The sequence below is a fragment of the Pristiophorus japonicus genome, chromosome 15 (genome assembly GCF_044704955.1).
Source record: "Pristiophorus japonicus isolate sPriJap1 chromosome 15, sPriJap1.hap1, whole genome shotgun sequence".
NCBI lineage: Eukaryota > Metazoa > Chordata > Chondrichthyes > Pristiophoridae > Pristiophorus > Pristiophorus japonicus.
The window spans coordinates 13,008,530-13,026,217 of NC_091991.1; the positions used below are offsets into that span (position 1 = coordinate 13,008,530).

At 45.6% G+C, this 17,688-nt stretch overlaps 1 protein-coding gene across 2 annotated transcripts in view; it reads left to right on the plus strand.

The window, feature by feature from the left end:
* The window catches only part of polr3b (polymerase (RNA) III (DNA directed) polypeptide B), a 98,218-nt gene that overhangs the window by 4,261 nt on the left and 76,269 nt on the right, over positions 1-17,688 (plus strand). For both annotated transcript variants that reach the window (XR_011596724.1, XM_070900170.1), the window contains exons 2-9: positions 2,987-3,019; positions 4,164-4,220; positions 4,316-4,380; positions 6,500-6,575; positions 7,551-7,651; positions 7,745-7,836; positions 8,795-8,912; positions 14,597-14,705. Coding sequence is in view for 1 of the 2 variants with exons in the window: in XM_070900170.1 (XP_070756271.1) it covers positions 2,987-3,019; positions 4,164-4,220; positions 4,316-4,380; positions 6,500-6,575; positions 7,551-7,651; positions 7,745-7,836; positions 8,795-8,912; positions 14,597-14,705 (651 nt within the window). In the remaining variant the exon portion in view is untranslated. The remainder of the gene's footprint in view (positions 1-2,986; positions 3,020-4,163; positions 4,221-4,315; positions 4,381-6,499; positions 6,576-7,550; positions 7,652-7,744; positions 7,837-8,794; positions 8,913-14,596; positions 14,706-17,688) is intronic.

The window sequence follows — 17,688 nt, forward strand, 5'->3', positions numbered from 1 at the left end:
GAACAGCCTCCAATGCAAGTATATCCTTCCTTTAAATATGGAGACCAAAACACCGATACCCTGTACAGTTGTAGCAGGACTTCTCTGCTTTTATATTCTATCCCCCTTGCAATAAAGGCCAACATTCCATTTGTGTTCCTGATTACTTGCTGTACCTGCATACTAACTTTTTGTGTTTCATGCACAAGGACCCCCAGGTCTCTCTGTACTGCAGCACTTTGCAATTTTCCTCCATTTAAATTATAATTTGCTTTTCTATTATTTCTGCCAAAGTGGATAACCTCACATTTTCCCGCATTAACTCCATCTGCCAAATTTTTGCCCACTCACTTAGCCTGTCGATATCCCGTTGCAAATTGTCGTCCTCACAATTTGCTTTTCCACCCATCTTTGTATTTCACCAAACTTAGCTACATTACACTCGATCCCTTCATCCAAGTTATTAATATAGATTGTAAATAGTTGAGGCCCCAGCACTGATCCCATCGGCACCCCACTAGTCACTGAAAATGACCCATTTATCCCGATTCTCTGTTAATTAGCCAATGCTCTATCCATGCTAATATATTACCCCCAACCTCCTGTGAACTTTTATCTTGTGCAGTAACCTCTTACGTGGCACCTTATCAAATGCCTTCTGGAAATCCAAATACACCATATCCTTTCATAAAACCATGCTGACCCTGCTTGATTGAATCATGCTTTTCCAAATGTCCTGCTATTGTTTCCTTAATAATGGAGTCCAGCATTTTCCCAACGACAGATGTTAGGCTAACTGGTCTATCGTTTCCTGCTTTTTGTCTGTCTCTCCTTTTTTAAATAGGGGAGTTACATTTGCGGTTTTCCAATCCTCTGGGACCACCCCAGAATCCAGGAAATTTTTGTAGATTACAACCAAGGCGTCCACTATCTCTGCAGCCACTTCTTTTAAGACTCTAGGATGTAAACCATCAGGTCCAGGGACTTGTCCGCCTTCAGTCCCATTATTTTACTGAGTACTACTTCATTAGTGATTGTATTAAGTTCCTCCCTCCCTATAGCCCCTTGATTATCCACTATTGGGATGTTTTTTGTGTCTTCTACCGTGAAGACTGATACAAAATATTTGTTCAACGTCTCTGCCATTTCCCTGTCCCCATTATTAATTCCCCAGTCTCAGGATTTACTTTAGCCACTCTTTTCCTTTTGATGTACCTGTAGAAACTATCCGTTTTTATATTTCGTGCTAGCTTACTTTCATAATCTATCTTCCCCCTCTATCATTTTTTTAGTCGTTCTTCACTGTCTTTTAAAAATATTCCAATCCTCTGTCATCCCACTAGTCTTGGCCACATTGTATGCCCTTGTTTTCAATTTGATACCATTCCTTATTACCTTAGTTAGCCACAGATAGTTATCCCTTCTCTTAGTCTTTCCTTCTCATTGGGATATATTTTTGTTGAGTTATGAAATATCTCCTTAAATATCTGCCATTGCTCATCAACAGTCCCATACTATAATCTATTTTCCCAGTCCACTTTAGCCAACTCTGCTCTCATTCCTTCGTAGTCTCCTTTATTTAAGCTTAGGACCCTGGTTTGAGAACCAACTTTCTCACCCTCCAACTGAATTTGAAATTCAGCCATGTTAAGGTCACTCATTCCTAGAGGATCTTTTACTACAAGATCATTTATTAATCCTGCCTCATTACACAGTGCCAGATCTAAGATAGCCTGCTCCCTGGTTGGTTCCGCAACGTACTGTTCAAAGAAAACTATACCAGATACACTCTCTGAACTCAAGGCTACCCTGGCCAATTTGCTTTGTCCAATCAATTTGAAGGTTAAAATCGCCCATGGTTATTGCCGTTTCTTTATTACAAGCCTCCATTATGACTTGATTTATACTCCGTCCAACAGTGTAGCTAATGTTAAGGGGCCTATAGACTACGCTGGCTAGCGACTTTTCCCTTTATTATTCCTTATCTCCACCCGAACTGATTCAACATCTTGATCCTTTGAGCCAATATCTTTTCTCACTAGCGCACTGATCCCATCCTTTATTAACAGTGCTCCTTTTCCTTTCTGTCTGTCCTTCCGAATTGTCAAATACCCCTGAATATTTAGTTCCCAGCCCTGGTAACCTTGCAACCACGTCTCTGTAATGGCTATCAGATCATACCCTTTTGTATCTATTTGTGCCTTCAACCTATCTATTTTGTTATGAATGCTACGTGCATTTAGACAAGGAGCTTTTAAATTTGTGTATTTTACCATTTTTTCCTGCTTGTTTCCTCTGTCCTTCAAACTCGCTTTCTACATTTTTGCTTTCTAATTCCAGTTTTACTCCCCTTCCTACTGAATCTACTCTCCGGTCCCCATCCCCTGCCAAGCTAGTTTAAACCCTCCCCAACAGTACCAGCAAATCCCCCTGTGAGGATATTGGTCCCGGCTATGTTGAGGTGCAACCTGTCCGGCTTGTACAGGTCCCACCTTCCCCCAGAAGTGGCCCCAGTGCCTCAGGAATCTAAAGCCCTCCCTCCTTTAGGGAGGGAGTTCCAGAGCTAGGGTCCCAGGCAGCTGAAGGCACGGCCGCCAATGGTGGGACAATTAAATTCGGGGAATGTAGAAGAGATCAGAATTGGAGGGGCGCAGAGATCTGGGCGGGTTGTAGGGCTGGAGGTGGTTTATAGTTTATTCCATGCTTTATCGTTGCTGCCATGTGATGAGAGTCATTGCTCTGATCCTGAATGTTCAGAAGCGAAACAAGTTAAATGATAAATTGTGGCATTTATTCTGGTAACCAAGGGCTGAGTGTTTATCCTGTTCACCATTCCTTGAATTGTTTGCCATGTACAGATCCCGACTATTGCTCTGCCATCTCCTACCTGGAATGTCACAGCAAGGCAGAAATGATTTAACTCAGCCATCATAAAAATGGCAGCATTGTTTCACCGTGCAAGTTTTCTTTAAATGTATCGATGTTTATTTTCTGTTTTGTTTTTTAGGAAAAATGGAAGCTGCTTCCTGCTTTTCTGAAGGTAACGTTGGAGCTTTGTCGTACATATTTTTCGTCGCTGTTGTGTTTTGGAGAAGGGAATCATTAAGCTACCTGCGTTTCATTTATCCCCTGAATATTATCAAAATATACAACTCTTGCCCATCCCACAAATGATCGCAGGTAAAACTTGTGGTACAAATTTGCCCGGTGCAAAGTTTGCTTTGGGAGCTCAGTGGCAATGTAACTAGGCTGCTGGTTGGAACTGGAGAGCTGAGCACGCTGTGGACATAGTTTCTGCTGGAGGAGGTGCAGCACAGATTCACCAGAATGATTGCAGGGTTTAGAGGGTTAAATTATGAGGACAGGTTGAATAAATTAGGCTTGTATTGCTTTGTGTTTAGACAGTTGAGGGGTGATCTGATCAGGGTGTTAAAAGTGTTAAAAGGAATTTATAGGGTAGACCGAGAGAACCTGCTTCCTCTGGTGAGGGGAGTCCAGAACAAGGGGGCATAACCTTAAATTTAGAGCCAGGCCATTTAGGGTTGACGTCAGGAAGCACTTCTTCACATAAAGGGTAGTGGAAATCCGGAACTCCTCCCCCCACCCCCCACCCCACCAAAGGCCGTGGACATTGGGGGTCAATTGGAGCTTTCAGGACTGAGATCGTTAGATTTTTGTTGGGTAAGGGATATGGAGCAGAGGCAGGCAAATGGAGTTGAGGTGCTGATCAGCCATGGTCTAATAGAATGGTGGAGCAGGCTCGAGCGGCTGAATGGCCTCCTCCTGTTCCTAATGTTCCCATGCTAACCTGTACCTAATCACTTTTTAAAAAGAAAGCTATTTTTCTGATGGATACAGATTCTCTGAACCATAAAACTAACAGCACAGGAGGAGGCCATTCAGCCCACTTACGGCCAGTGCTAGCACTTCAACTGGAGCTGTCCTAACCCTTTCCCCGTATCCTTATTTAATCCTAATCCAATTCCCTTTTAAATGATGTTCCAGTCTCTGCCTCAACACCCCCTGGTGGTAAATCATTCCGTGTTCTAATAACCTTGTGTGTGTAAACATTCCTCCTGTGTTGGCTCAGTTCAATGTTTGTACTTTCCTCTGAAATCCACTTGATTTACTATTTTAATTACGTTGCATGACAGGAAAGTTTTAAGTTTCTTTTTTCTTTGCAGGTCAAAGGGCTGGTGAAGCAGCACATTGACTCGTTCAACTACTTTATAAATGTTGAGGTAGGAATGTTCATGACACTCGACAGTCCAACTCTGCACACTGCCCCTCCCAGTGCCTCTCGGTCCGCTCACTGCCTCTTCTGCTTTCCCTGTAGATTAAGAAAATCATGAAAGCTAATGAGAAGGTGACGAGCGATGCTGATCCAATGTGGTATTTAAAGTAAGTGTCAAGAGGGTAGTGGTTTTACAAAGGCAGTGATTTTTATTTTTGTCCCTTACAGGGTTGTTTCCTCTTTGTTAGTTGGTTTAATTGACCTGGAATTGCCGTGCTTGACTGGCCCATGTTAGGACTTCAGCCCAGTTGTCCAGGTGTCAGCCGTGGCTCAGTGGGTAGCACTCTCGCCTCTGAGCCAGAAGGTCATGGATTCATGCCCCGCTCCAGAGACTTGAGCACACAATCCAGGCTTGACACTCCCAGGGCAGTACTGAGGGAGTGCCGCACTGTCGGAGGGGCGGTACTGAGGGAACGCTGCACTGTGGGAAGGAGAGGGTCAGTACTTAGGGAACGCTGCACTGTGGGGAGGAGAGGGTCAGTACTGAGGGAGCGCTGCACTGTGGGGAGGAGAGGGTCAGTACTGAGGGAGCGCTGCACTGTGGGGAGGAGAGGGTCAGTACTGAGGGAACGCTGCACTGTGGGGAGGAGAGGGTCAGTACTGAGGGAGCGCTGCACTGTGGGGAGGAGAGGGTCAGTACTGAGGGAGCGCTGCACTGTGGGGAGGAGAGGGTCAGTACTGAGGGACCGCCACACTGTCGGAGGGTCGGTACTGAGGGACCGCCACACTGTCGGAGGGGCGGTACTGAGGAACCGCCACACTGTCGGAGGGGCGGTACTGAGGGAGTGCTGCACTGTCGGAGGGGCAGTACTGAGGGAGTGCTGTACTGTCGGAGGGGCAGTCCCGAGGGACCACCGCACTGTGGGAACATGAGAAGTAGGAGCAGGAGTAAGTCATTTGACCCCTCGAGCCTGGACCTTTTGGACGAAATGTTAAACTAAGGTTCCATCTACCCGCTCGGGTGGATGTAAACGATCCCATGACACTGTTGGAAGAAGAGCAGGGGCTTCTCCCTGGTGTCCTGGTCAACAGTCTTTGTGCCTCCTCCCTGCTTCGCACCATTGGGGCAGAGCACACAGTTGCCTCAGTGCCAATCTCTGCAACTCCCCCACCCCCCCCAGCAATCCACTTCTCTCTTCTTGAAAAAACATTCTCAAAACATGTCTTTTGTCCAAACTTTTGTTCCTCTGTTCAAGCTTTGTTTCCATGTGTATGTCTACTCCTTTATCTATTTTAATTAAATTCTTCCCTGCCCCTACATGGAGCACCTTGGGGTGTCTTCTGTATAAAAGGTGCTTTATCAGTACAGGTTGTTGTCTTGATAAACTCTATGCCATGCTATGAAGATTGGCAATGGATTCAATAGTCATGCCTTTGTTAATACACAAAGTATTTTATCTTCCCTTTCTACCCCAGGTCAGGTCCGATGAAAATAGGCCTGAAACAGCAACCATGGAATGAGGTTATAGCCAATCAGAGAGAACACCTTTAAAAGGATTTCCCTCTGTGTGTACACTTCTGCTGCAATGTTGGCTAATGTGCAGGTTCCTGTGATCCATGTCCTTTATCTACCGTCTGTGTGTTGCATTTGCCTCTTCATCTGTTCTCAAACAGTTGTGGATCTGTTAAGTTACTGAGTGTGGTTTAATGTAAAAAAATTCAAATTTAAAATGGAGGCATTTCTATCGAACATCTTAGAATGTTAAAAATTAGCAGAGTGAAGTGCTGCAAGATTTCAAGACAGGTTTCAGAATATAAAGTCACTTCTGACTGCTTTATTTTAAATTAATTTTGCCTTCTGTCGGTGTTAACAAATTATATTACAGTGCAAGAATATTTTCCTAGCACCAGTTACAGGGTTATCTTAATCATAAGTCAGCATTAAATAAATTGCCTTTCATGACCTTGGGATATCTCAAAGCGCTTCACAGCCAATTAAATACATTTGAAGTGTAGTCACTGTTGTAATGTAGGAAACACAGCTGCCAATTTGTGCACAGCAAGCTCCCACAAACAGCAATGAGATAAATGACCAGATAATCTGTTTTTAGTGTTGGCCGAGAGATAAATATTGGCCCAGGACACCGGGGAAAACTCGTCTGCTCTTCTTCAAAATCGTGCCGAGGGATCTTTTACGTCCGCCTGAGAGAGCAGATGAGGCCTTGTCAAATATGTGCTGATTTTCTACTGGTATGTTTCTTTTAATGAAAAATATGTTTTTTGTAGATACCTGAATATTTATGTTGGCATCCCAGATGTTGAAGAAAGCTTCAATGTAACCAGGCCTGTCGCTCCACATGAGGTATGGTGCGGCTTGTGGTAAATTCTTCTCAATGGAAATGTTGTGAATTCTGATTATTTACACTTTAGCCCAGGCTGTGTTTTTAAAAACAAAATTCATTCGCGAGATGCAAGTGTTGGTGGCAAGGCCGGCATTTATTGCCCATCCCTAATTGCCCTTGAGAAGGTGGTGGTGAGCTGCCGCCTTTTTGAACCGCTGCAGTCCGTGTGGTGAAGGTGCTCCCACAGTGCTGTAAGGGAGGGGTTTCAGGATTTTGACCCAGCGACCATGAAGAAACAGCCGATATATTTCCAAGTCAGGATGGTGTGTGATATGGCGGGGAACGTGGAGCTGGGGTGTTCGCACTGCTCGCGGGAGGGGAGATCAGAGATCTGAGCTGGGCGTCAGCAGCCATGTGCTGCAATGTAGGACGGAAGGAGGCAGCAGAGACGAGGGGAGGATTAAGGCAAGGCCGTGTAAATAATGATTTTGAAGTCGTATGAATGTTTTCTAAGCACTGTCGAGGATGCTGTGTACACGCTGTGTACACGATGTGACTAATATCCAGGACCTTGTATTTGGAGCTACTGCATGTTTGGTGCAGTAATAGTCTCAGCACTTCAGTAACAGTCCCTTGCATGATGTTTAGTTCCTTCCACACACTCCTCCTGTACCAGCCCATTGAAGTACAGTCATTCTCTAAATTCCTTGCTGGGAATGATCGGAATATTTATATCACCATGTTAGCTTCAAGAGGGGACGAAAACTGAGCGATGAGTAATTACAACTGTGGGTGATCAGCTTAAGTAGCAGCAAGTTGGGTGACTAGCTGGAACCACAAGTTGTAGCTGGTTAAAATGGTTTATCTCAGTGACCAATATCTCAAGTCTGCACTTTTTTAATTTTTGGCTTAAAGTACAATCTTAAATATCGACTTGCTGTACACGTGCATGAATAAAGGGATAATTGCTATTTATTTACGATTTCCATGTTTAGTGTCGCCTGAGAGATATGACGTACTCTGCCCCGATCACAGTGGATGTTGAATACACCAGAGGAAGCCAGCGAATAATTCGCAATGCATTACCCATTGGCAGGTAACCGACACCCAGCTAAAAGCTTCATCTCTGTCATTGGATATTTTCTTCCGAACTGTCTTGTGCTAATACTTGATTTTGTTTCATTCCCAGGATGCCTATAATGCTACGCAGCTCTAACTGTGTGCTTACAGGGAAGACCCCAGCAGAATTTGCAAAACTGAATGAATGCCCTCTGGACCCAGGTATTTAATGGTGATCTTTAGAATTGGATGTTTTGCCCGAGCGTGGTGCAACTCTGTGAACCACGTTCGTTAATGCCTGTTTTAAGTCTTGAATAATTTCTGCTTCTATCCTCTTGTGTACCAGTCAGTGAACATATCATCGCAGCAACACGTATTTCATAAACTCCTTCATATTCAGTGCAGTTGTATTTTTTTTAAACTGCTGAAGAAACTATTAATTTTTATCAAAAACTAATCAGGCAAAAGTATATATATACAACAACTTGCGTGTATATAATTTTTTTTACGCAGAAAAATGTCCTGCGGCTTTTACAGAGACAAAAATGGACCCGAGCCAAAGGCGATGATATTAGAAGTAAACAAAATTGGTCAGAGGTGGGTTTTAAGGAGGCGGAGGGGTGATAGATTGAATAATGATGTGCTAGTGGAGAGAAATACCAAGTTGGCAGCGAGCAGGACCCAAGAATTGGGGTGAGAAGGAATGGGTGCAGTGGTATGGGGTAAACTGGGAGCGAGGACATGCTGGTGGGGTTTGCTTGGGCAGGGCTGCAGCCGATGTTTCGCAAACCAGGTGCTCACTTTCGTTATCTCAAATATTGAACGATGGGGAAAACAAACGTGCATTGATGTGTTGCTTTATCACATTTCTCAGAAGCATCCCAAAGCACTGCACAAGCAGTGAATTATTCTGGGTTAGTGACTGTTGTTATGGAGGCACAGAAAGATCCCACAACACCAGTGGAACGAGCGGTCAGTCGGTCGGCATTTGGTGCTGTTGCTTAAGGGCACAGTGTTTGCCCGGACACAGGGAAAATTCAAGAAAAGACTAACTATGCAGACAGATGGAAGGAATATATGGATTTGACACAGATAATTTTAAGTTGATTCCTCGCTGGACCAATCTCCCGTGCAATATAAAATTGAATGCGTCTAATTACATCTTTCTGGTCTCTCATAGGCGGCTATTTCATTGTGAAAGGTGTCGAGAAGGTTATTCTCATCCAGGAACAGCTGTCAAAAAACAGAATCATTGTCGATGCAGATAGAAAAGGAACCGTTGGTGCCTCTGTGACCAGGTACTACTGCGTTCAGTAATGGGCTGTATTAAAATTAAATCATTAATGTCCAATCCACAGCCATGTTCAGTGATGACTGCACTAAATCTTGGCAGGTCAGGCAGCATCTGTGGAGCGAGAAACAGAGTTAATGTTTCAGGTCGATGACCCTTCGTCAGAACTGTTCTGATGGAAGGCCATTGACCTGAAATGTTAACTCTGTTTCTCGCTCCACAGATGCTGCCTGACCTGCTGAGTATTTCCAGCATTTTCTGTTCTTCTTTCAGATTTCCAGCATCCGCACTGTTTTGCTTTGGTGCTGACTCTTGAACTGCTTTAATATTCAAGGTCCCGCATGTTGTATATCCAGTTTTCAGTAATCGGAAATATTAAACATTGCATTTGAGCGAATTTGTTCATAGTGTGCGTTATCAGAACTGTGGAATTCAATATATTTGACCATTTTTAATCTAGCTAAGTTGTCAGTAGGGATTTTTGTGTTGAAAAGGAAACTTCTGCTGTGTACGTTGGTGTGCTTTGTGTCACCAGCTGTATTGGTTTGGAATATAACTACTCAGTTAGTCCATTTATTGCTGTGATTCTCTGATAGGTTTTGTATATTGAGAGTATTTTTCACTGGGTGGTGCAGTGTGTTAGACCACACTGTGCCTTTCATGCCTGGAACCTGGGTTTAGATCAAGGTCAGACCGTCTCCTCTGTCTGCTCGATGTGGAATGAGTTTGGGCAGTCTCGATCCACTTCCTGGTCAATGTGGCTCTGAATCCCGAAAACACCTGGACATCTGCACTGCGGGATATCAGGACAAATCAGCCCGCTTGATCGGCACCCCATCCACCACCTTCAACATTCACTCCCTCCGCAAACAAGCCAAAGGTGGGCAGCAGAAACGTTACAAGGACATCCTCAAAGCCTCCCTGATAAAGTGCAACACCTGAGAGTCCCTGGCCCAAGACCGCCCTAAGTGGAGGAAGGGAATCTGCCGGGGGGTTAAGCACCTCGAGTCTCAACGCTGAGAGCGTGCAGAAATCAAGCACAGACAGCGGAAAGAGCGTGCGGCAAACCAGTCCCACCCACCCCTTCCCTCAACGACTATCTGTCCCACCTGTGACAGTGTCTGTGGCTCTCGTGTTGGACTGTTCAGCCACCAAAGAACTCACTTCAGGAGTGGAAGCAAGTCTTCCTCGATTCCGAGGGACTGCCTATGATGATGATGATGACCGTGGCCACAGTGTGTACCATCTACAGGATACATCGTCGCTGGGTCAAAATCCTGGAACTCCCTTGCTAACAGCACTGTGGGAGTACATTCACCACACGGACTGCAGCGTTTCACGAAGGCGGCTCACCACCACCTTCTCAAGGGCAATTGGGGATGGGCAATAAATGCTGGGCTTGCCAGTGACACTCCTATCCCAGCAACAAATAAAAAAAAAGGTTGACCATCTCACTCTGAGCCTAAAGGAAAGTGGGGAGATAGCACAGTGTTTACACTGCATCTAACTCTGCAAAACCTGATTTGGGAATGCTTGATTCCTGACACTCAATTCCCAGGATGGAATGCATTCCAGTCCCTGTGAAAATGCCCCTTATCTCAATCAACACAATGGGCCCAAGTTTCCACATGATTTGCGCCTGATTTTTAGGAGCAACTGGTGGAGAACGGACTATCTTAGAAATCGCAATTCTCCACATTTTTTTTTTCTGCAGTTCTAGTCAGGTAGAACAGTTCCACTTTGGAACAGAATTTTTTCTTCAAAAGGGGGCGTGTCCGGCCACTGACGCCTGATTTCAAAGTTTCCACAGTGAAAACGTACTCCAAACTAACTTAGAATGGAGTAAGTGAAGATTTTTGTAGAACTGAAAAAACCTGTTCTACACATTAAAAAATCAGGCGCAGCTAACAAATTAGGCGTCCAGAACGAGGTGGGGGGGGGGAAGGAAGTCATTAAATTCTACAATAAATCCTTATTTATACTTGTACAAATATTATATAAATAAATCCAACTTGAATAAAAATTTATAAGCAAAGAAAAGATTAAATAAACCATCTTCCTACCTGTGTGAAAATGCTTCAGCCAGGGAGAATGCTGCAGCAAGCCTCACAAAACGAGGCAGCCGTTCCCGAACGCGGGGGGGGGGGGGTGGGGGGGGAGCCGTTCCGGACGGAGGGAGGGAACCGACCGCCGGGGGGGGGGAGGGAACCGACCGAACGCGGGGGGGGGGGGGGAAGGGAGCCGTTGGGGAGGGGGGGAGTGAGGGCCCAACCGACCGAACGCAGTGAGGGGGGAGGGGGAGGAAGCCGTTCCAGACGGCGGGAGGGAGGGAAGGAGACAGAAGGCTGCAGGAAGCCTCAGAAATTGAGGAGCCATTTCCCGACGGCAAAAGGGGGAGGTCGTCGGGAAACGGCTGCCTCAACTTTCTGAGGCTTCCTGCAGCCTTCTCAGTCCTGATGTGCTGATGGCAATGTGCTTTTATTAAAAAATGTTCAAAAACTAAACAGCTACAAAGAACTACAAAAATGGCCGAGTGCCAATGTTTTTTTCACACTGAGCATGCGCGAACGCTCCAACGCGCACGCGCAGGGTTGCCGGCAGGAAAAAAACTAATTTAAATAGTACCCGCCCCCTCCCACTTACAAAATCAGCGCGAGTGTAGGCTCCGCCCCCCTGGGCGCCGCGCCAGGCAGACAAGGAGCTGCAGGGCTCTCCAGAATCGCGAGTTTTTTTTCAGGCGCGAAAAACGGGCGCCCAGCTCGGAGGGGCACCCGTTTTTTATCGTGTGGAAACTTGGGCCCAATAATTCAAGTTTAAAAAGTATCATTAAAGATTGATGCTGGTGTAGGCGAGCTTGTACACATTGTGGAGGAGAGCCTCTTCAAGGTTAAATAGGTTTTGGGTTAGGTTAGTGTTTTGAAATTAAAACTGCAGTTGAGTTAAATGATTACATTTGGAAATCTTGCACTTTTAATCCAAATAAATGTCTATTAAACGTTTGTACCTCCACCCTCCTGAGCACTAGTAAGACAATACAATCTATTGACTAATTAAAAGAAAACTGGCGATCTCCTTACCTTTACGCTGAACATTCGAACTGCCTAAGAAGATGATTAAATAGAAACTCTGTACTGACCAGGAGCTCTGGGAGTGACCGCGCGCTCTACACTGACCAGGAGCTCTGAGAGTGACCGTGCACTCTACACTGACCTGCCCTGGGAGTGACAGCGTGCCCTACACTGACCAGGAGCTCTGGGAGTGACAGCGCACTCTACACTGACCTGCCCTGGGAGCGACAGTGGGCTCTACATTGACCAGGAGCCCTGGGAGTGACAGCGCACTCTACACTGACCTGACCCCTGGGAGTGACAGCGGGCTGTCTACTGCCCACGAGCTCTGGGAGTGATAGTGGACTCTACACTGAGGTGCAGCTATTGCAGAAAGAAAAATAAAGACCGACTTAGATTTATATAATGCCTTTCACGACAATGTAGTACTTTTTGAATATAAGAACATAAGAAATAGGAGCAGAGGTAGGCCATATGGCCCCTCAAGCCTGCTCCGCCATTTAATACGATCATGGCTGATCCGATCATGGACTCGGGTCCACTTCCCTGCCCGCTCCCCAAAACCCCTTATTCCCTTATCGTTGAACTGTAGTCACTGTTGTAATGTGGGAAACGCGGCAGCCAACTTGCGCACAGCAAGCTCCTACAAACAGCAACGTGATAATGACCAGATAATCTGTTTTTATAATGTTGATTGAGGGATAAATATTGTCCTGGACACTAGGGATAATTCCCCTGCTCTTCAAAACAGTGAGATCTTTTACGTCCACCCGAGAGCAGATGGGGCCTCAGTTTAACATCCTATCCGAAAGACGGCACCTCCGACAGTGCAGCATTCTGTCAGCACTGCACTGGGAGTGTCAGCCTAGATTTTTTTTGTGCTCAAGTCCTTGGAGTGGGACTCTAATCCACAACCTTCTGACTCAGGTGAGAATGCTACCCACTGAGATACAACTGAGGTAAATGAATAGGATGCCACTGAGTAGAGAAGAAGGAGGTACCAGATGCAATCCCTGCTGGGTGCGAAGTTAGGTCAGCTAGGGTACTGATGACCTCAATGGGAAGTTCGATGAGCTAGGATTCATCAATCGCTATCCACAAACCCTACAGGAAATGCATCAGGTGAGCACTAGCTCAGATTCAGGCAGGCGAGATAACGGAGAGCTGCCATTGCCTATGGGATTCCATGAATTGAATTGCAGCCTTCAGGATAGGGAAGTGCAAGGTGAGCAAGATCAGTAGGAACAGTGGCAGAGAACACACACTATAGTAAACAGTGAGGAGCGGAGTATAACAGACTTCATCATCATCATAGGCAGTCCCTCGGAATCGAGGAAGACTTGCTTCCACTCTTAAAATGAGTCCTTAGGTGGCTGAACAGTCCAATACGAGAACCACAGTCCCTGTCACAGGTGGGACACATAGTCCTTGAGGGAAAGGGTGAGTGGGACTGGTTTGCCGCATACTCTTTCTGCTGCCTGTGCTTGATTTCTGCATGCTCTCGGCGATGAGACTCAAGGTGCCCAGCGCCCTCCCATTTAGGGCGGTCTTTGGCCAGGGACTCCCAGGTGTCAGTGGGGGTGTTGCACTTTATCAGGGAGGCTTTGAGGGTGTCCTTGTAACGTTTCCTCTACCCACCTTTTGGCTTGTTTTCCGTGAAGGAGTTCCGAGTAGAGCGCTTGCTTTGGGAGCCTCGTGTCTGGCATGCGAACAATGTGGCCTGCCCAGCGAAGCTGATCAAGTGTGGTTAGTGCTTCAATGCTGGGGATGTTGACCTGGTCGAGGACGCTAATGTTGGTGCGTCTGTCCTCCCAGGGGATTTGTGGGATCTTGAGGAGACATCGTTGGTGGTATTTCTCCAGCGACTTGAGGTGTCTTACTGTACATGGTCCATGCCTCGGAACCAACAGACTTCAGGAGGATAGACAGACTGGTGAAATGGGCAGACATATGGCAGATTAAATTTAATGCAAAGAAGTAAGAAATGATGCATTTTGGAAAGAAGATTAAGGAGAAGCAATATAAACAAGATACAGGTAGTACAATTTTAAAGGGGGTGCAGGAACTGAAATCTGGAGTTTCACATACACAAACCTTTGAAAGTGACAGGACTAGTTGAGACGGCTGTTAAAAATGCATATGGGAGCCTAAGCTTTTATAGATAGAGACATAGAGTACAAAAGCAAGGAAGTTATGCTAAACATTTATAAAACACTGGTTAGGGTTCAGCTGGAGTATTGTGTCCAACTCTGGGCACCACACTTTTGGAAGGATGTCAAAGTCTTGGAGAGTGTGCAGAGGAGATTTACGAGAATGGTTCCAGGGATATGAGACTTCAGTGATATGGAGAGACTGGAGAAGCTGGGGTTGTTCTCCTTAGAGCAGAGAAGGACAAGGAGAGGTGTTCACCATTATAAAGGGTTTTGGTAGAGTTGATAACGAGAAGCTCTTTCCACTGGGAGGAGGGTCAATAACAGATTTAAGATAATTGGAGAGCAGATTGTTGAGCTGCTCACGAAAATGTTTATACCGTTTATATACCAACAAAGTGAATTTCTTTATAACCCACTGCTGCCTCGTCTACCCTGCAACATTGAATAACAGGACTCTGCTCAATTTGCAGCTCTACTCACGAGAAGAAAAGTCGAACAAATCTTGTGGTGAAGCAAGGCAGGTACTACCTGCGACACAACACTCTGTCAGAGGACATCCCCATTGCGATAATATTCAAGGTAACTGTTTAAGAACTTGATGACGTGCTGTACCTTCTCCCAGCTTGTGAGACCGTTTAAAATAATACATTTGAGGATAAACTACTTCACTCAGGGTGGTGAATCTTTGGAATTCTCTACCCCAGAGGGCTGTGGAGGCTCAATCTTTGGGTTTTTAAAGACCGAGATCGATAGATTTTTTTATAATAAAGCAATATGGGAATAGTACAGGCGAGTGGAGTTGAGTAAGATGTCAGCTGGCTCGAAGGGCTGTATGGCCTACTACTCCTAATTCTTATGTTCTTTTTATATTTCGAGGGAATGGCCAAGTGTAAGTTGTGTTGACTTCATAAAAACCCTTTGTATTTGGAAATAAAACTCCGAGTTTGAATTCCAAAATGTAGCTAAATCAACTCTGCTCAGAGTAACTTTAAACCAGATTACTTGATGGGAATGATCGGAATGTTTATTTTTTATGATATTTAATAGTTCATTAAATTGCACCCTAATCCTTATCCCTGTGAATTAACGGGCACTGCATTTCTAATTGGTTGTTTGGATGTTGGAGAACTTATTTGAACTTTTGACCTCCGAAACATTCACTCGTTTGGTGAAATACAAAAGTCAAATTGCAAATGCACGGCAGGTCAGTCAGCAGCAGTAAAAGGACGGGGTATGACATTGCGAGGTGCAACAGGCTGGAGGGGCTGAATGGCCTCCTGTTCCTTCAGTGGTATGATGAAGCGAACCCGGCAGAACATCTTTTCCCTTTACAGATACCAACTAACTTGCTGTGTACTTCCCGCATTTTCTGTGTTTATTCGGTTGAATCGCTTCCTTGAAGCGTGCTAGAATAAGTCAACTAAGAGTTCAGGGCATGAGGTGATGCTGCGGCTTATCAGCGCACTCCAGCTAACGTGTCCATGTATGTGAGGAGTCACTTGTCCACCTCAGGGAGCCTTCAGAATATGGGAACAGAAGGAGGCCATTCAGCCCCTCGAGCCAGCTCCATCATTCAGTGAGATCATGGCTGCTCTGTATCTTCACTCCATCCATCCACCTTGGCTCCATATCTTTTTATACCCTTGTCCAGTAAAAATCTATCGATCTCACTAGTATCTCTTGCTTTTTGTGGGAGAGAGTTTCACACTTCCTTCACCCGTTGTGTGAAGAAGCGTTTCCCAACTTCCCTCCTGAATGGCCTGGCTCTGATTTTAAGGTTATGTCCCCTTGTACGAGACTCCCCCACCAGCGGAAAAAGCTCATCTTTGCCTACCCTATCAATTCCTTTCAAAATCCTTAAAACCTCAATCAAATCATCCCTTAATCTTCGATATTCCAGAAGTTAGGAATGGTAAAAATGTTCCTACAGAATCTGATGGTGTTCTGATATTACAGGAGGTTGGGCCCTCTTCAGACTCGTTATTCCTCGCCATCAATGAGCAGATTCACTGCATGGTGCGGCATTGAATCGTGCCGACCAGCAGAGCTCCTGGTTAAAGCACTGATCTGTCTGTGTTGTGTAGCGTTAAGGAGGGAGAGGCAGAGGCAGAGGCAGAGGCAGAGGCAGAGGCAGAGGCAGAGGCAGGGGCAGGCTCACCTGGATGGTCTTTATGGTCGAGTAGCATTCTGACACTTGCCATGTGATGAATGCCCACGAGAGTGAGGAGCTGGAGGTCCTGTGGGGATGTACCCCAGCAGGGGGCACTGTCTGCAGCAAGTATGAGGAAGACTATGTCATTGAATTAAAACGCGGACCGAATGGCCTGTTTCCAACAGGTCCGTGCCGATGTTTATGCTCCACACGAGCCTCCTCCCACCCTACTTCATCTCCCCCCATCTACACACCCCAGGAATGAATTTAAAAAAAAATATATATTTACCTGGAGCTAGGGTTTTCTGGGTATTTTCCACAAATATCTGATAATTCTTTAAAATTATGAAAGGGTTTGACAGGATAGATGTATGGAAGATGTTCCCACTTGTGGGGGAGACCAAAACTAGAGATCTAAATATCAGATGGTCGCTAATAAATCCAGTAGGGAATTCAGGAGAAACTTCTTTACCCAGAGAGTGGTGAGAATGTGGAACTCGCTCCCACAGGGAGTGGTTGAGGTGAATAGCAGAGATCTATTGGGCCGAATGGTCCGTTTCTGTGCTGTAAATTCTATGTAATGAAAGGCCTGCTTTGCCTTTCTGACTTGCGTTCACGGGACTGCTGGTCACAGTGACGTTTCTCAAAATAATCCCTGTCCTAGCTGGTTGCTCTGTTCAATACCAGCTGCCAGTTTTTGGTTCCTAACTCCCATACTCATTGTTACGTTTGTCGACATTGAATTACATTGACATCTGTTAGCCCAGTTTCCCGAAAAGCTCCAAGTTCTTCTGGTCACCAAGAAATCCAATAGGGTATTCAGAAGAATCTTCTTTCCCTAGAGAGTGGTGAGAATGTGGAACTCACTCCCACAGGGAATGGTTGAGGTGAATAGTATCGATGCATATACGGGGCGGTTAGATAAATACATGAGGGAAAAGGGAATGGAGGGTTATGCTGATAGATTTAGATGAGGAAAGACTGGAGGAGGCTCGAGTGGAGTATAAATGCCGGCATGGACTGGTTGGGCCGAACGGCCTGTTTCTGTGCCGTATATCCGATGTAATCCTGTGACACTTTTCTTTGCCAGTTGCTTAGCCTCCATCATCTGCAGGCTCTAAGATCATGTTTTGATAGTCAACCAAGTCGCACGTTATAAAATAGCAAAGATCCTAAAAGCAACCTACTCGGGGGCCCCTTTCCAGTCCTTTAACGGCTGACAGATTTTTAGCCATATTCCAACACGCCCCCTGTTCCCATTGCAGGACTCCCTAGTTAATCTCGTGAAAATCTTAATCTAAAAGGTCCACTGCTGTCCGCTGGTCCTCCAAGTGTATCACTGGGGGATATGGTAAGTTAGTTAAGTGTGACCTCCCCTTCTTGAGTCCATGCTGGCTGTCCTTTTATGCA